The sequence below is a fragment of the Sesamum indicum genome, linkage group LG2 (genome assembly GCF_000512975.1).
Source record: "Sesamum indicum cultivar Zhongzhi No. 13 linkage group LG2, S_indicum_v1.0, whole genome shotgun sequence".
Lineage (NCBI taxonomy): Eukaryota > Viridiplantae > Streptophyta > Magnoliopsida > Lamiales > Pedaliaceae > Sesamum > Sesamum indicum.
This window is the reverse complement of record NC_026146.1, coordinates 12,744,541-12,764,153: the sequence shown is the minus strand read 5'-3', so window position 1 is coordinate 12,764,153 and position 19,613 is coordinate 12,744,541. Positions and strand designations below refer to the sequence as shown.

At 37.7% G+C, this 19,613-nt stretch overlaps 3 protein-coding genes across 5 annotated transcripts; 2 read left to right on the top strand and 1 right to left on the bottom strand.

The window, feature by feature from the left end:
- LOC105155999 (syntaxin-22) lies at positions 597–6,308 on the top strand. Its single transcript, XM_011072011.2, has 7 exons — positions 597–1,200; positions 3,089–3,182; positions 3,461–3,600; positions 3,829–3,903; positions 4,843–5,000; positions 5,076–5,176; positions 5,747–6,308. Exons 1-7 carry the CDS (start codon positions 1,013–1,015, stop codon positions 5,810–5,812), a joined length of 822 nt encoding a protein of 273 aa, XP_011070313.1. The 5' UTR covers positions 597–1,012; the 3' UTR covers positions 5,813–6,308.
- LOC105155997 (phosphatidylinositol-glycan biosynthesis class X protein) lies at positions 7,514–9,646 on the bottom strand. 3 transcript variants are annotated; one of them, XM_011072009.2, is made up of 5 exons: positions 9,505–9,646; positions 9,043–9,154; positions 8,461–8,806; positions 8,206–8,372; positions 7,514–7,890 (listed from the first exon to the last, which is right to left on the bottom strand). In XM_011072009.2, exons 2-5 carry the CDS (start codon positions 9,139–9,141, stop codon positions 7,600–7,602), a joined length of 903 nt encoding a protein of 300 aa, XP_011070311.1. In that variant the 5' UTR covers positions 9,142–9,154; positions 9,505–9,646; the 3' UTR covers positions 7,514–7,599. The 3 variants fall into 3 exon arrangements, with proteins under 3 accessions (XP_011070311.1, XP_011070310.1, XP_011070312.1); XM_011072008.2 differs by lacking the exon at positions 9,505–9,646 and adding an exon at positions 9,346–9,498; XM_011072010.2 differs by lacking the exon at positions 9,505–9,646 and adding an exon at positions 9,346–9,498 and having other exon boundaries at positions 8,620–8,806.
- On the top strand, positions 9,698–19,230 carry LOC105155996. The gene is made up of 3 exons (XM_011072007.2): positions 9,698–9,883; positions 14,287–14,397; positions 18,725–19,230. Exons 1-3 carry the CDS (start codon positions 9,733–9,735, stop codon positions 18,781–18,783), a joined length of 321 nt encoding a protein of 106 aa, XP_011070309.1. The 5' UTR covers positions 9,698–9,732; the 3' UTR covers positions 18,784–19,230.

Sequence of the window (19,613 nt, the reverse complement as noted above, 5' to 3'; positions counted from 1 at the left end):
AACATTACTTGACTTATTATAGAAATAAATTAATAATTTTTTATTTTCACTTGTTGATAGAGAAGAGGTTACCTTCGAGAGGCCTCATCTCAAGATTTCTTAAGAACATCGACTAAGTTCTCAGTCGTGCACATGACATTGTGCTATCGAGAAGCCAATAAGACCATATATCTCCTTGCACACAAAACTACTATTATACAGGAAATAAAACATTATATATAGCAATTATCCTCAAATTTTTACTTTATTTTGCTTCTAATTGTCGCTCTTATTACTATAAACAATGTCTTCCCTTTTCTATAAATTATTTTGCTTATATAAATGAATAATTTTTCTTTAGTGCTAAACAAAAAAAAAAATGAAAAATAGCACGACTAATTATCTTCCAATTATTTCTTTTTGGACTTTTAATTCCTCTTCCTTTATTTGCCTATCTTGAAAGGTCATTTTGGTTTTTTCTTTGAATTTTAAAAGAAAGGAAGTAGCAGGTGTTTTCATCTACAGCAACCGTCCATGACCCACGTGTCGAATACGAAAGGCTGCCGGCGTCCACACATATGCTGCTTCCCACCTCATACCAAATCATTCTGTCCTTTTCTCTCTCCTCTCTCTCTCTCTCTCTACAGTTTTAATTCAACAATTTTATTTATTTTTGATGTAAAAGGGAAGAAAAGGCAAAACCAAACCCAAAACTTTCTCGCTGTCTCCTCCATAAATCCATCCAATTCCCCTTAATTCACTCCTTGATTTTTGTTCAATTCCCTCCAGATTTTCCTCTTAGAATTTTTGATCATCCCACTTCTCTTCCTTTCAGCTGGAATCTTAATTTCCAACGAAATCCCAGAAACCCAATTCTAGGGTTTTGATTCTTCTTAGGAATCTTCGCTTTTGACAGAAGTATTTCCATAATTCTCTGTTCTTTGATTATATTAGCAAAGTTGTGGTGTGGGGGTTTCTGGTTTTACGATTTGAGGAAGGAAGGTATTCTTTCTAGAATCGTGCCGTCGGAAAGATGAGTTTTCAGGATCTAGAATCCGGCCGTGGGAATGGATCGAGAAGAGGGTACTTGAATGGGAAGCAGGATCCGACGCAGGCCGTGGCCTCCGGAATATTCCAGATCAACACGGCCGTTTCGTCATTCCAGCGCCTTGTGAACACCCTCGGTACCCCAAAAGACACACCGGAGCTCCGCGAGAAGCTGTTAGTTTTTAATTTGTTTCTGTTTTGTTACTTTGGGTTTTTTTTTGCGGTGCACGAGGTTGACTTTGTAGATGATGGGGATGTTATTGCATCGAAATTTGAGTTCTGGAAATTGGGTTCATCTTCTGATAGTGATTCAAAATTTCTAAATTTGGGGATTACAATGTTACATGTGATAAAACTAGGAATAATACTTAAACGATTTGAGTTTGATACACTGCTAAACACTTGGAATTAACGAAACTTTGCACTCAATTAACGTTGAAGGGGTGGCCTTGACGGTCAAATTGGTCTGTGTTAATCTTGAGCCTTTCAATGTAGATGTAGGTGTTCTTTTAGTTTCCTTATGGACTTTTAAATTGACCTGTGTGATATAATACTGTGATGGGCTTTCCTCCTTGAAGTGCCTCTGTGATTTTTTAATTTATAATCCTAGACAAGCATCAATCTAGCAAAAGAATCCAATTCTTTCAGCGGGGAGAAGGCGATGAGCAGCCATTGGCACCTGCCAACTTCTGTGTGAAAAAATCGGGGGAGGAACTTCTTGACTGTTAATGAACTTACTGGAGTTCATTCTAGGATCATTGTAGTCAGTAGATTGGTAAACCTATTGGTAATGCATTTTCTTGTTTTTTTTGTCCTCTTGCTTACTAGTAAGGCCTTTTTAAGTCCTCATGGATGGTAACTGCAAGTAAAGGTGTCTTGCTAGATGACTAGCAAAAATAAGGTTCTTATATTTGTAGTCTGTGGTTGCATCCCTTTCACTGAGAAACCTATAGCGGGCAAGAACATGTAAACAAGATAGCCACCTTGATTATGAGCTCGTGCTCATAGAAGTGACCCTCCAATCAGACTCATCTAGTCTGTCTATTTGCTGAAGGCTCATAAGGATGTCCCCACTGATTGCTCCAGTAATTCAACAACCTTCTCAGACTACTGTACTACTTCTTTGCTGTGTCTGTAAGAAGAATCCAAGATAACCTAAGCTAATAGTCGAGGTCATCCTCTCTGTGTCACTTGTAAAGCCTTGGAAGGGTCAACCAGAAGCAAAGATAACTCTAGAGTCCTAGAAGTCACTTTAGTGAGAAGATAGGGCGACAAAAGGCAGCTATTATCTTCTGGAAATATAAATATTAATATCCTAATATGATCTACTACACCGGTCAAAAAGAGATGATCCCAAGTTATGTGGCACGAGTTGCTAGCAACAGCTTGTCCTGTGAAGATACTAAATAGCAAGTAGGAACCTTGATGGATGCATTAACTGTCAGTTATTGGTACTGTGAAGGGTGGTTGGGTTACTGCAAAAGCCTTTCAAGCATTGCTTCAGTTATCCATACATGTGATGTTCTACCCATATAGAATCATGGGATTTGGTATGGTTAAAGAACTTCCTTATATGGGAGTTCAGAAATTTTTTAAATGGATACTAGTTTACCCTATTAATAATTCTTGATGATAAGCATAAATTCAGGCTCATCAAGGGAACTAGCGGTGCTCTTCTAACTAGGCAAAGGTGAAGGTGTGAGGCACACATCAATTCAGCAACCTTACTGGCTTTTTTTACCTTATTTTTTGTTGACTGATAGGAGTTTTCATCTTGAGCCCAAGCAGTTCCTTGTAGAGCCTCTATTTCTGGTATCCCTTTGTCCATACCTGTAGTCATCCACAATGGTACCATGACGCCAATCTGGACCACCATGAATTGTGTGCTTCCTGTTTCCAGTTTGTCATCTGTGTTTTGTGCCGACTTGTATTGAACTACTGGAGCTCTTTGCGGATCTTGGGAATCCTCAATACATCATACAATTTCTATATGCAGTTGCTGATCATCTTGTAATGTGGTAAATATTGTTGGAGGTTTTAAAGCTGGTTTCACTCACTGCAGGCATAAAACTCGCCTACATATTGGACAGTTGGTGAAGGATACATCAGCTAAACTTAAGCAAGCTAGTGAAACAGATCATCAAGTTGAAGTCAGTGTAAGTTTGTCTCTTTGCTTAACAGTTGATCCAGCTGTTGTGTTATATCATTTTTGATATACTCTCCCTATTTTAACCAGTTGATCAGTCATGATTGCCGGCAATTGTGGTCTCCCAGAAATATTGCAATCTCTTGAAACTAAACCAACTTGAATAGATTTTATTTGTAGTTTTACTTTGTTCAAAATTTATGGGGCAGTAAAATGACGTTTGAATTCTTTTCTCCACCAACCTCTAATCAGTGTTATGTGATCTGATTTCCTTCCTGTTCCCTGCAGGCAAGCAAGAAAATTACAGATGCCAAACTTGCGAAAGACTTTCAGGCAGTACTAAAGGAGTTTCAGAAGGCTCAGCGGCTTGCAGCTGAGAGGGAGACAGCTTATACTCCTTTTGTTCCCCAAGCAGTTCTTCCTTCTAGGTAATATATCCTATGGGATAGGAAGCTATCTAAATGAATAAACTCCATGAGATTATCTTCTCGTTGTGGTTTCGGTAATGGTTATTGGCTAAACTATAGACAACATTTTATAGTTTATGAAATCTGCATTGGCTGGTGGACCATTTACTTAATCTAATACCGCATTGTATGTTGTTTATCTATATTGTTGGGCTGTGGCTTATCTTTTGAAACTACTACCTCGTGCAGCTACTCAGCTGGTGATGCAGATATAAGTGCAGATAAGAATCCAGAACAGCGAGCTCTTCTTGTGGAATCCAGGAGGTACAGCAATTTAGGAATTTTAACATCTGTGGTCAATGTATTTGCAAATGACAAACAGATGATAAACTCACATTTTCATGAACAGGCCACCGTAAATTTGGTTCAGTAAGAAATTGAGATGGGATTTTGCAGTACTATTCACTGACTATAAACTAGTGCTTTAACTTCTTAAAACTATTCCTATTTATGGTTCCTTATCTAATATATACTATGGTGTCCCTCACGTGCAACTTCTTCAAATTTGTCTTGTCCCCTGTAAATTTATAGTTCTCTCTTTTCTTTTTGGTAATATAAACAACTATATTTTTTCATGTACCGTTTAACAATCTTCCTTGTCCTTCTAAATAGAATTTTTCATGAATAGCTCATTCATTGTGAAAAGTATGGAACAAAAATCAACATTCGTAAGGTTGTCACTAGCACATGCAACTTCATTCCATAAATCAATATATTGAGATTTCCACCCTGGTATTCGTCCTTATTTGTGTTTTTGCTGTATTTGTTTTTAATTTTTTGAACACTGTGATGAGAGAAATTCATTCTTGGACTATTGTGCATGCCTACCAATAAGATTCTGAAAAAGGAACATTGATACATAGAAATGCCTTATGTATCGTCAACAGTTCATTAAAAGGGCTTGGCATATTCTACATATCCATTACTTGTGAAGATAGAAGATTACACCCATGCCCTTTGCAGTGCTTCTGTCTGCTTAAGCATTTCATACTTTATAAAATTCTGTTGCATGGTCTGCCGTCAGCTGAAACTGAACCAAATTGTTTGGTTGTTGCTCTATAAATCACACAGGAGTCACATTTGTTCTATCGTAGAATATGTTATCATGACTGAGAAGATTTGATCGTCTGTGATATCCCTCATTTGCAGAAAACTAGTCATCTAAATAGAAGTTTCATGAAATTTTATCTCCTTATGCTGCAGGCAAGAGGTTCTGCTGTTAGACAATGAGATTGCTTTTAATGAGGCCATCATAGAGGAAAGAGAGCAAGGAATAAAAGAAATACAGCAACAGATTGGTGAAGTGAATGAGATTTTCAAAGACCTTGCGGTACTGGTTCACGAGCAAGGGACTATGATAGGTAAATGATTTCGCACAGCATTATATGGAAATCTTGTTTAACAAACCTAACATCGAATCTGTTCCCTCTACCCAGATGACATTGGCTCCAACATTGAGGGTGCTCATGCAGCAACATCTCAAGGAAAATCCCAACTTGTCAAAGCTGCTAAGACACAGAGATCCAATTCATCTCTGGTAAGTTGTAGACATATCATCTATGTCTATCAGGAAGATGATGCTTCTTATAGGCTTTTATCAAAGAATGCTTCCAGTGGCACTTAGCTCTGTCTGTTGGGATAAACAGATAAACATCTTGCTGCCACTTTTTTTTTTCTTTTTTAACTATTATAGTAACTCATCTTTTAATAGATGGTTTCATTATATTAGACTCTTTGAAAATGTAATTTTAATGATTCAAGGGTTGCACCACTAGCACTTGCCCTTGCAGAGTTAAAAACAAATTAAAATTGCACATGCTAGTTTTCTTTGTTGTCAGCACCATGCTAGGTATGATTTCAATTGTATTTGATGGTTTTCCATTTTCCATTCTTTTTCTTACTGGTATTTTGAAAATTGAATTACATGTGCCACAAGCTTCACCGTAGTAATAGTTGCAAGTGTGCCTGTAGCGCCAGTCAATTGTTTTTGTCTCCTAGAGCTACTCATCTGATTCATTTGGCATTTGGCATTTGGCAGTCTATGTTTTAGCGAGTGATACAATGTGACAGTACTTGAACTTACTCATTTTAATTTTATCTTCTGCAGACTTGCTTGCTACTCGTGATTTTCGGCATTGTGCTTCTCATTGTGATTATAGTACTTGCCGCCTGATCAGAGAATGCAGAAAGATGGTGAAAGAATAGAAGTGTCATTTATTGATCTATGTGGTGTTAAGTTCTTCTGTAATACCAACAAAGCAGTGTGGCTGTTTGAAGTGTGTTGCTTCTTGAATCGACAAGTTTTATATTGCTTGAATACAGATTTGTTTATGTTTGAAGGGTGGTTGGTTTCATCGTGTAAATTCTGCCCCTCCTGCTTTCCTTTTCTATCACGTGTCATGGATTGATCGATTGCTCCAAGTGTTATTGTCATACATAAGTGTTCATTGACTAGTTCTTTAATCGGCATGTGATTCAATGTTGGAATGCACGGCAACAGTTTGATGCTAATTCGTCACCAGATATGTACAACATCCGGTTAGTTACATGGCCTGGCTGAAGGTTCAGCTACTTGTTTGTGGATTTAGCGGTAGCATGATGGAAATTCTGATAAAAAGTTACTGCACGAGCAAAAGCATTGTATGACATTTGGCAGCTATTTGATGATACAAGTAGAGACGAGCTACTTCTTTTTGGCTGGTAATATTATGTAGCTTCCCTGGTTGTATGTAAATATATTCCTTGATGGCTGGTAACCTTACGTAGCTTCCCAGGTTGTATATATATATATTCCTTGATGTTCAGGAAGACTAGGACATACCAATACCTTACGTAGCTTCCCAGGTTGTATATATATATATTCCTTGATGTTCAGGAAGACTAGGACATACCAATAGTAGCTACCTCATGTTAGCAAATAGTTACCTCTATGTGTAGCAAGTGGTAAGTTGATGCAGTACGGCCGCCAAAATACTAGATTAATAGCTGTATAATGTTGCCAAGCCTTGATGTGATTCTGTGAGCTGGGCTCAACATTGAAAGCATAAAATCACGTTTTAGCTCCTTAATTTGTTTGGCGTGAAGGGCATTGTCAGAGTGAGCATGAGCTTTCGTCTAGTAAAGAATCTCCTGAGGCTAAACAACAGTTGACTTCCATTATCACCAAAAACGAATGGATCCTCGTTTGAAAGTGTTATCTGGTTTGGTTAAGCTGAAGGGAATAATCGGAGATGTTAATGCTGAAATAGTAACATTATCTCTGCAAAATTCAATTGACAGTCCATCTTAGTTTGCAGGCAAATGGAACGAAATTAGTTCTTGAAAAATCAGGCGTTTGTTTGGGTTATAAGGAAGGTGTTACTCTTTGTTTCCGAAGATAAAGAGAGACAATTAAGTGTTTCATATGTTTGATTTCATATTTGTGTCACAAACTTAATATTATATGAAGATATTTACAAATATTTGAGATATTTTTGGCTACACTTGGACAACTAAACAATGAACAAAGACGGCGAGTGAATTGAAAATTTCAGTACGAACTGTTTCCCTCTACTATGGACCCGTCAACACCTCTAACAAAGTTCTCACCCAGAAACCCTTAATAGATAGCAGCATTGGAAGATGACCTAATCACATCTTTTGTTCTAATGCATCCGATGTTATAGGAGTTATAGAGCTGCTCTCTTCTGCATCTTCTCTAATACATTCATCATTTTTTGGATTTGTAGAGGGTAACTTTAAATACATATAGATATGTTGTGGTTAATCCTCAAACTTGCACAAGGAGAATCAGGTATAGCATGCTCTCATTGTGTAATTAGCGATGAGAGCATGTATAGGCTCCATGTGTTTTGTGTCTGCATGAGAGAAAGAATTCACAGGAGAAAGATTTCGTTAACTAAGCAAAATGACACGTAGATCCCTTGAATAAAAAACATTCAAGAAATGTAGACAAGTTGATTACAAACTTTTCGGCTTGCTAGAGCCTTTGTTATCTGTATAACAAAAAGATAACACCACGATAAGCAGAGCGGACACAAGAGCGAAGCAGTAAGTAATAGCAGATACGACTCCTGCATGTTCCCTGATCCCACAGGGTATTTCCCATGCAAGAGGACTAGCTTTGTAGTCAGAAATATTGTTGGTAGGCAAGTAAGCACAGCTTCTCTTAAATCCATTTACTTCAAGGCTGCAACACATAAATAAATCGGGTTGCCCAAACTCAACCCTTGAGAAGCCAAGTCCTAAAGGCTGTGAAACCAGGAAAAGAAAAAGACAAACAAAAAAGAAATAAATAAATCTATGAAGATAGAGACCTGAGAACTAGCTTTTCAGATGCCGAGTGCGCATGAAAAGGAAAGAAACAAAATCAGTATGAATAAAGTACCATTAGCATAAGAGTATACCCGTAGCTCAAACAGTTGATTTACTTTTAGGCTGTTTAATAAATTGTTGCCTTGATCACATATTATCGAAAAAGATTATCAAAAACCAGTTTTATAAAAGTGAAGCACGATTAAGTAGAGTGGTTTATATTAGAAATTCAACTCCGCCTAAATCACTTACTGGATATCGTGCATGCAATGGAACCTCACAGTTGATCTCGAATTTATCGTGGTGTCTTGACAACATTTTGGAACCAATGCTCATATGTATTTCAACAACCGAACGATTTGAGCGAAAAGAAGGTAGTTCTAAATTTGTATCACCAAACACAGCTGCATCGCTGAATACTGCAAAAGAAAACCACAAAGCCACTAACCTCAAATTTTGGAGAAGAACTCATAAAATTGCCTTAAGAAGCTTGTAATAGTCAAATACCACCACGCTGGACAAGATGCTGGAGCTCAAAAGGATCAGCAAACACCCCTGAGGGCAGTCTTTCAGTCATTATGACTTCACAAGAATGTGCAACCAACTTGATTTTCAGTTCTGGCTGGAACTTAAATATGATAGAAGAAGATAAGTGACGATGAGAACCTTCACCAATAACACTTCGGTGTAGATTTGACAGTGTGGGCAATACACAATTTCCATCTTCAAGCACTTTGCACAAAGTAAGTGGGATTTCATTTGCTATAAAATTATCGAATTCTGGATCTATCAAACTGTCGTGTTTCTCAAAATAAGTTTTCGTAATGTATTTGTCCACATAACCTGCCTGCCCCTGCAGAAGTAAAATGTACAAATTAGCGAAACTTCAGCCAACAGCATCAAAGACAGACAGTACTACTCGAAATTCACCGTCACCACTTTCGGTTTGGGAATGTATTAATGATATGTTGCTTGAAATAGCTACACAGCGGCTTACAGTCTTAAGATTCATCCAAACAAAAAAATCCCATCACCAAACAGAACAATTTTTAGCAATGTAGCGAGAAAGGAGATGAACGTTCCACTCACAGTAGTCGAAGCATGCACGTAAGATCTGATGATTGTAAGAAATATGAGTACGAATTGTAGCACTGAATTTATTCGCACTAGAAGCAATCGAGCTTCCATTTGCTCATCTGACCTGAGACAGAACGAAAAACAAGAATACTGAAATATGCTGCAATATTGATTGCTAAAACCTATGGAGAACATGTAAAGAATTCCCTGAATCAGATCAAACAAGCCCATTCGGTAAAGTCAATTCGAGATGTATATTCACATTGGGGAAAACAGAAATCATCCAAATGATCCATTACGAATGAAACATTATACCCGTGGGCACTGACGATCAACGTCCCACGCATACTACTATGGCTTCATTACAAGAATAGGGATCAAGTAAAAGGATCCGTTCGAAGAAAAAGAAAACACAATGAAAATAAATTCAGTTCACAGTGAAAGTAAAGATGAAATGGGTTATAGGAATTTCACCTGCGGACTTAGCAATGGCTGCCTTTCTTTACTTTTCGAGAAATGGAAACTAACACTAGCGGTTGGGTGGGTCTATAAAGCGAGTTCTAGGAGTGCCACGTAACCAGGGTGATGGAATCTACGGTCAAAAATGAACCCCCCCAAAAATGCCCTAACCTAAATTTTTTGAATATAAACACCAATTGAAGTTGAATTCAGGAGTCCAGAAAGTGAATTTAACTAAAAACAATGAGCAGCGGAAGCTTGTCGGCGGCGGGAGCGCCGGCGGCGTCATCGTCGACGGTGGATGATCATCATCATTTGCATCATGAATTGGCGTTGGCGGCGGCGGACGTAAACGTCATCTCTATTCAAGATCGAAAGGATCAGGCTCTTCTTGGTCAGTCATTCACTGCTTTTACATTGTTTCTCTATTATCTTTTCTTTTTGCTTTTCAGTATGCGATCAGGTCTTTATCACTGTTCTTTTATATCCTGTTGCCATTTTTTCGGTGAAATTCTGCGTTATGCAATCTACTCCAACTCAATTTAACTTATCCCTTTTGCATTTTTTACTTCATTGAACTTTATAAAATTAAATATTGTATTTCTGAATCCTTAGGTCTTCAAATTGTTGCAGTATGACTTTTTATTTTAATGCTGGTTATTTAAATTGCAAAATAATTTTTAAAGTTGCACATTGTTTTGTATTCGTAAAAAAAAAATTTAACGAAGGGACAAATATTCATCGAGAGTTTTTCTTTTACCCCGACGAAAACACCCGAAGGTATTATATAAATCATAAAGGTCAATCGATGTTCACAAGTTGTACCACTTTCCGACAAGACAAAACCTGGAAAATAATCTCATCCAACCGTGATCAACCTGGATTATAACCAAAGTGGAGTGAGCACACAACCTTGTTGACAATGGCTTGAGCATCGCCGCGCCACCTTCGAACGTGCACCTATTCCTGTTGCCCAAAGCGCTCTCGTGAGAAAAAGCCGAGAACTTCTCCCTTTCACCAGCCTTTTGTGCGCCTGGCGCATCCATTCCTTGGTCTGGAGACCATCGCCAGTGACCCACCACCCATACCAGCCTGGCGAATGGGCACACGCTCAACATGTGCTCACTGCCTTCTTCCCCGTTGCCGCAAAGTGCGCATAAGCCATCAACCTTAAGCACCCTTTGGTGCAAGCTCGACTCTGTCGGGAGAGCTGATCGGCAGCACTTCCAAGCAAAGAGAAGGACCTTCAGCATTGCTTTAGTTTTCCGTATACAGCCCTGTTGCGAATCGAAACATCCCTACTCCCTCTGATGGTTGGCCAAACAATACACACTCTTGACCATGAAGCGGCCCTTCTTGGTGTAGTGCCAATAAAGTTGGTCCTCCGAATCAATCCATAGTTTGGTGAGCATGATCCACTCCGCGTTGACATCCTCACTTTCAGCCCTTACTCGTTCCTAATCCCATAGGCCAGCTGGATTGAGTAGCGCGTCAAATGTAGCCTCAGGTGGTAGAGTGCAAGGTGGGATTATCGGTTTGAAGTGGACGGCCTGGGGATCCAAGGGTCCAACGCAACTCTCACAAGGTTCCCACACCCTATCTGCCATCTAACTGCCAGTTGTAGTAACGGTCTCGCTTCTGTTATGAAGGATTCCTTCGGGAAATATTTCTGCTTCAATACGTTGTGTAGCAAGCTATTTGGGCTCGACAGGATCCTCCATGCTTGTTTGCATAACAGCACCATATTAAATTCTCGGAGGGTGCAGAGTCCAAGCTTCCCTTCTGCTTTGCCACGATATACAATCTTCCAAGCCACCTAAGGAATCTTCCATCTCCATCCTGGTGCCACCAGAAGAATGCCGCTATCATGCCCTTGATCTCTTTAAGGAGGGCCTGCAGAATGTTTCAACAACTCATAGCATAAGTGGGGCTAGCCTGGAGGACCACCTTAATCATCACAATGCTTCCAGCCTGGGACAGACGCTAAGTCGACCAACCCTAAATTTTTCTCCAAATGCACTCTTTAATTCGTCCGAAGACCGCTCGTTTGGACTTGCCACCACCAACAGAAGGCCGAAATATTTGTCGTGTTTGTCTGTTGTGGACACCCTAAGGATCCCAGCTAGATCCTCCTTCACAACCATTGGTGTATCCTTGCTGACTTGCTCAGATTAATCATGAGCCTTGAAGCCTCCTCAAACTTATGCAGCAAGAGCCAAACTCCTAATAGTGCATCCTTCGTCCCTTGGCAAAATATAAGAATATCGTCAGCAAAGAGAAGATGTGAAATCCGAGGCCCCACCTGCTCGCCAACACACCTTGTAGCACGCCTTTGTGTTCTTCCTCACAAGTCATCCCACCGAACACCTCTGCACAATAGAGATGGGGAAAAGGGATCCCTTTGACGGTGCTTCCTTTTCGGCTTCCAAGCACCAAACTGAGCACCATTAAGTAAAAAGAGTAGGAAATAGTCGACATATATTGCATGATTAATGCCACGAATTTCGTATGAAACCTTAATCCAAGAAGCAGTGGTTCAAGAAAATTCCACCCCACTTGGTCATTGCTTTATTGATACCTAGCTTCAATGACACGTGACCAGAAGTACCCCAACATTTATGGGCTAAGAAGTGGTTAAGCTCATGGGCAACGAGAACGTTGTCTGTAATGAACCGGTCGGGAACAAAGGCCGACCGATGTTCTAAAATAATGCTCCCTAAAAGAGGCTTCATACGCTTAGCTAAGACCCGAGAAGCTAATTTATAAACGACATTGCAAAAACTAATGTCTAAAATCAATAACCCTCTCCGGGTTAGGGCATTTAGGGATAACGACAATGTGGGTAGCATTAAGCACTGGGTCAAGGATACTTTCATGAAGGAAATGCAACCCACTTCACAGTATCACTGGCAACGATATGCCTGAATTTTGAAAGAAAATAGGGGACATACCATCCGGACCTAGAGACATCTCATTAAGGGCTTGCTTCACGTCGTCCACGGTAAATGAGTACACAAGAGCTGCGTTCAAAGCATCCGAAATGGCTGGTTGCAAGCTCAAGAAGCATTCATCAATACGAGCCTCCTCATTTGTAGAACGAAAGACGCAATAGAAATAATCCAGCACAAGAGCGTGGATCTCGGATCTCTAGAGAACCGGTGTCGTTGCTCATCTTGAAGTGTTTTAATCGTCTTCTGCCTCTTCCTTTCCGTTGCTTGCCAATGGAAAAATGTTGTGTTTCGAAATTCGATCACTCACCAACAACCACAGTGCTTTCCCTCTCTGTTTCCACCATATCTCCTTCGTCTTTAACAATTCCTCCAGCTCATTCTTAAGTTGCTCTAGTCGTCCTTTCATCACTGCAGTCAGTCGTCCCTCTTGCACCCTATTAATCTCCTTTGTACGTTTTTTCATCCGTTTACTAATGTTCCGAAATGTTGAGCTTTCCCGAACACCCAAGCTTGCCGAGGAGTTGCTAATTTTACTTTTCAGCAACCCTACCCGACTGGATCATTTCCAAACGCCGCCTGCCAGCCCCTCCTCCACCACCTCCTCACATTCTGTTGATTGCAACCATGCCGCCTCGAACCGGAATCGCCATTGCTTACTTTTCTCCATCGAATTCCCCCCACCCCCGTCGAGCTGCAGTAAGATCGCAGAGTGATCTTAGCACGCCATGGGGACATGCGATACCTGGGGTGTCAGAAAGATCGTTGATCCCCGCACGCCCGGTCAGACCTCTCATGGACCGTGGACCGATACTCCCGCTGATTACACCATGTCAAAGGACCCTCATGTCCTACATCATGAAGATCACAATCCGCCAAGCACCTCCTCAAAGCCTCCATCTGCCACTGAGGTCAACTTTGACGTCTTCTTTCTCATGTTTGGTGTAAAATCTCATTGAAATCACTCATACCCGGAGGCGCCTAAGTAAACTCCAGGACTTCCTCCGCCGTGTTCTATTCGGATGCCAAAGAATCCCTTAAACCGCCATCTCTCCGATTCGCCATCAACCCCAACTGTAGGGTTCCAGGCCTCGCCGTGCAATTAGGGTTCCAGGTGTCAGCGGCTCAGCTAGGGTCTTAGGCGGCGGCAGTGCACAACTAGTGTTTCAGGTGACAGCGCGCAGTTAGGGGTTTAGCAATGCTTTTTTTTTTTTTTTTGTCTTTTGGTGTTAAGAACCTGCTCTGATACCCCGTCAGAGTTTTAGATAAGTGAAGAGAGAAACGATGACAACATTTATGTGGTTCAGTGATATGACCTAGGTCGACGAGAAAAATGCCAAAAGACTAAATCATATTATTCTCTTATAATCTTGACCTATTTATATAGGTGAATTACATATGTGGATAACAGAAAATGGAGGAAATATCTCAAGATCAAATCATATAGTTATCACAAGAATCACTTAAATTTTGTTGTGATTCTCTTGTGATTTTATAGTTATTTAAAGAATTAATTCATGATTCTCAAAAGTTTCAATGGCTTCCTTATGAAACATGAATTTTCATACAAAGATAAAATTTTAATGAAATGGAAACCCGATTATTCATTAAATAGGTTCCAAGGAACAGCTTAGTGTGGTAGAAGTATAGATGATTGCATGATGTTTGATGAATTTGTATGGATGGTTTGCTTCAAGATATTCCAGTGCAACCACATTCTTCAAGGGATGAACTTATTGTATTTTATAAACGAAACAGTGGAATACCATGATATATGTCAATTCTTCTTGTCCGTTACTTCGTACTTCTGACAAAGAAGGAGAGGCTTAAAGACTTGTCCTATTTGCAGTTCTCAAGTCAGATTTAATGGCCAAACTCAATAAAGAGGTTAAGTCCCTCGATGAGGATAGCTGGATGTTTGATGGACCACGATCTCGCATTAACCTGATCTCAGGACCTGGTAATTATTAAATCTATGGCTTTATGACTCATGACGTGGAGTAGTAATTGACGAAGGTTAAAGAGTGATCAAATCCTAAAATAGAATAGAAGGAATAGCTACTGTAATTTCTTAATCAGCTTTGTTGTGTTGAAAAAAGAAAAGGAAACTGAAGGATATATTCTTTTATGCACTTACTGTCCTTTTCAAGAGATTGGGAAAGCTATTAGCTGAACACTCTTATGAGCTAATATTAATATATCAATTTTAACAAAGGACTCAACATATGGCATCTCCAAGGATTGTGGCTGGGCTAAATTCTCGTGATTGTGTTCTTTACTTCAGATGATAAGCATGACAACCATAGGACCATAAATGCACATAATTATAAGTAGGTGAAAGTTATTCGTACAACACTGGAATTCTTAAATGAGATTTTACAGAATTTGAAACCCTTCTCTTTTCTGTCTTATATTATTTGTGATTTTCAAATGCAACGCGCTCAATTTTATTAGGTTAAAATGCTGGGCGAGGCTTTTCCAAGCTAGTCCATCCCGGTCTTGGGCTGGCCCATGAGCCTAAGACAACCATGCTATCAATTTCGATGAAAGCTTATTAAAATTAATTAGTCAAGCTCCTTATTTTGGATTACTTTTACAAGAAATTCCAATTTTATAAAATTTAACAGTTTTTGTTTGTGGGTTTTATTATGGTTATTTGCTTTTTTTTTTATTATATTATTTTATTCTTTTACTACTATATCTTGAATGTCATTTATTTTTAATTTATTGACATTAAATGATTTTAAATTAATTAATTATTAACTATTGTTCATAAAAATATAATCTAATTGGACTATAATAGTAGTATGTGGACTGCAAGGATCCTATAACCTATGCTAATTTAATTTGATCAATATCACCTTTTAAATATGACCAAAGTATTTCACTTACTTTATTAACTTCTAAATTTGAAATATTATTGCATACTATTCTTATTCATATGCATCTTATTGGTAATATCCATTTCTTACTCAATAATATATTGTGTTACAACTTAATCTACTATGTCATGTATATTGTTGTAATACTTATGCTATTAATATAAAAAGCAAAGATGTTAAAGTGATGATAAGCATTTCACGATTATGTAATACTAAAAAGAAATTCAAATATTAAGAGATTCACTCAATAGTTGAATTTTGATAAGCAATTTAAATTTAATAACATTAGTGCTTTTATTTTCATACATCAATTTTTATTCTTATAAGTACTTGTTTTTAGTTATTTTTATAAATTTATTCCTGAAATGATATATTTCTCCTTGGTTTATTTATTTATCGTCTTTTATTTAGAGTTTCAATATAATTAGCTCATTTTCTATTTATTTTATTGTTACTATGTTGACAAAATTTGTTAGTTTACTTAATACGAAATATAATTATACAATTGAAATTTACTCTATAGTTAGTGTTAGTATACACTTACTTAAAATCTTACTTTTAATTGTTATCATTTTAATGTTTATTCATCATTTGACTTTTCTTATTTTTGCAATATGAATTATACGTCATATATATACTTCATATATACGAATAAAGATATCTGTTCCAGTCATCATTGTTGTTTCTGTTGTAAATCGGTATATCTGTTTGGGGTAGCATATGTTGTCAAGAAAGTTGTACAAGTCACAACCCTTAGTGCAAGTTTTAGAGCTATAGCAGTTTGTGCTTGCTATTTCTTTGGCAACCTGGTCAATCAATGTAGTAACACCCTAGACTACCAGGGCTGCCGCTTGTTGCTGCTATCTATCTTTGTAGGTGACCTGCAGCACTCTGGTGCTGCTATCTGCCTGCACCTCCTACCTCTCAGCTCTTTTACCAACAATATGTTTTGTGAATATTCCACATGGATTAAAGATGGAGAAAAACATAAATAGACACTGGCACCCCCAGATCATGCACCTTCCTCACAACTTGTATGTCCACGTTCAAATTGAGGTGAAGTTTTAAACTGAATTTGGAGAGATGAAGTTCTGAACATTTTCACATTTTTTTACCTCAAAATTGGTGGTCGGACCTGTGTAATCAAGATTGCAATAACTACAGAAAAAGCTTGATTTGTTATATTATTCAAACAACCTAAGTAATGAGTACATATGACGTGGAAGGATTGCAGTCCAAAGTAAAGAACTAGAAGATAACCAAAGAACCTGTAGATTTGGATATGACACATCAAACAACATAAACTAGTTTAAGCTCTGTGCCACTCTGTACAGGATCATGCTTAATCAGAAAAAATACCAAGAGAGACTACGTGTAGACTATCCATGAATTACTTTTTTATAATTTTTAGAATATAATAAGTTATTTAATTAAAAATTGACGAATACTAAATATAAAGTAAAAACGGTTTTATAAGAATTGATTTTAAAAGCTTCCTTCACTAACAATTCCATTGAATAAGTGGTGTTCCTGGACGTCAGACTGTTGTACGACAACATTGAAAAACGTTGGTAGGATACCAGTTGTCATAGGATTGGTCGAGATAGAGAGAGAGCTTCCCCTTTGTCGTCTGTTCGAGACAAAAGCACTCATATGAGTGGTGCTAATTCCCATGTTCCTTCTAGTCTCGTTTTCTTTCAAGGAATCTTTTCATAACAAATAATATACTATTATACTTAATAACTATTTTGTTTGTTAATTTAATTATAGATATTAACTAATTTAAATAAACTCCAGGGCGATTAGGATAAAGACGGGTAGTTATGTACTTATTCAAATTTTAATATAACAGAAATGTATTTAACATTTTAAGTGACGATATTGACTTCAATGAGGTGATCCAAGTATTTAACGTATATGACGCTTGCTTGATTGTCTCAGTATGTATAGATTAACCAAATTTTCTCACCTTAATATCCAATTTGATAATGTGCAACTAACTCTTCTTGTGTGTCTAGTAAATTGAAAGGTAATCTCACAAAGTTAAATGCAAGCAAAACCACATCATTAGTTGAAGTTATATATACTTTCACAAAAGAATAAAAAGGAAATTAGAGGTGATTTCTGGCGTTGTGGAAAGGAAATTAAATGATAGGCACAAACAATAACATATTGTGCTGCAATAGATCACTTACCTTTTTGTACACATGTAAACGTATGTGGTAAGGAAAAGCTGTATAGCATGGTGGTACTATAATGATTGAACGATTCACATGTATTCATCATGGTTGCTTCTTATCTGAAGGGAAAAGTAAGCCTTAGGTTCTTTCCGCTGACTGAGTTCTGGGAGTGCAGAGAGTATATTCAGATAGGAGTGAACTCTGAGTCCAGAGTGTGCCAACGATGTGGACATAGTTCGGAGTTGTGGGATTGGTGACAAATCCATGTTACACGTGAGTTTCAGAATGGTTCAGGCAAGACAACAGAAAAATGCATTGTAGGATTTTCGTAAAAAAATACAAATAAACGAACTATTACTCATTATATGTGATAAAGGCTTTTAAAATAAACAAAATGTTATTTTTAAACTCAATTTTGAAACAGAAAGTGTTCAACACTAACATACATTCATTGTATATATAATATAACATTATGTAAATAATACTATAAAAGCCCTCAATAAAAAAAGTTTAAACTCCAAGATTGGGTATAGCATTAGACACAATACCACATTATTGGATTAAATTGCCAATATATACAAAATTGCTATCATGATATCAGTGATATACTCCAATATTGTCTGTTATTACAGATGATATTTGTAAACTCAGAGAAATAAGACCCCATCCAGATACATGTCGTCAAATATTAGTGGATATTCTGACTATCATGGTGGAGGTGGCGGGAATCTGGCTGTGGGGAATGTGGAGGAGAAGAATAAGGATGTGATGACAGAACTACTGAGGTGAGAAGATGGTGCAAAATTGGTGGAGATTGGGTGGAGGGAGTGGACGAACGGGTGCAGGGCCAGTTATCTGGGATCGATTGATTACTCTATCTCATGTTCTGGGGACTTTCTAGACCATATTGAATTATGTGTAGAGATCCATATTGCCTAAGCAGATGTCTCCACACAATCCAGCAATGTCCATGTACATGTATTTCATGCATCCAGAGTAATAGAAAGGGATATATTATTCATGAATTCAGTTAATATTGCTAACTGGCAAGCAACTTCTGTTGGAAAATGAAACACTTTTCAAACTCAGTTCCTGGTTAATTCTTACATATCATGAAAATGTAGGTTGACTTCAACTCGTATTTGTGCTGCTTTAACCACAAGTTTATACACTAATGACACCTTATTCAGTTTCATTGAGTGTCGTCATAATGAACTTGTCACAGGTGGTCTTCGACACAGGCGTACAGAAATCTCAACTCGTGACATAGTCCCAAAAAAATGATGTAGATCTCTTCAACAGTTTTACCTGCATCTACTAGCACCCTGGTTAGCTGAAACCTGTCTTGATCTTGTTTCAAGCTTTGGTTATAATTCTGTTTCTGCACAACTGGTTTTCATTACCAGAAGACACTTTGACTGTAAAGGAACCATGATGTTATTTTGCGAAGATTGAATGATTTAGCATGTACGCCTATAACTTGCATGTACGTATAATGCAGCAGAAAATAGAGGGAAATCAAGTATTATATGTTTCTCCGGATCGCAAGAAGTATCACAATTTATAGAAGGGAAGATGCTTTTAGTCCAAAAGAACTGGAATCAATATGTTCTTACAGTTGTAGAGATTTCAGCTGTGTTTCTTCTAGTTCACACGGGCAAGGATGTAACTGTTCTCAAATTTCAATCTTTCCATCAACAACAGCCGTTTAAGCATTGGCCTCCAAATTCATTCCAGTAGGTTTAAGATATAATTTCGTTTATAATGCAATTCTTGAATGGACAAAATATGAGGGCGATCCATACCAACGAAATGGTATCGATAGGATTATAAATGATTCAAGTTGAGTCAAATACATTATTGTTAAAGATTGTTTAATTATCGAGTTTGAATAATTGCATTTGATTTTGGTTTGACTATTGATTTAATCGAGTTTAGTTGGTCTTTAATTAGACTAAATGTGAGTTAATCAAGTTCGAACAATTTAATATTTTTAAGTATATTTTGTTGTTTTTATACTAATTGAATCTTAGCGAACAAATTCTTTTTTCAGTTTATTTGTTAAGTTTAATAAATTGAATTAAAACAAGCTTATCAATCAATCTAATTAATAA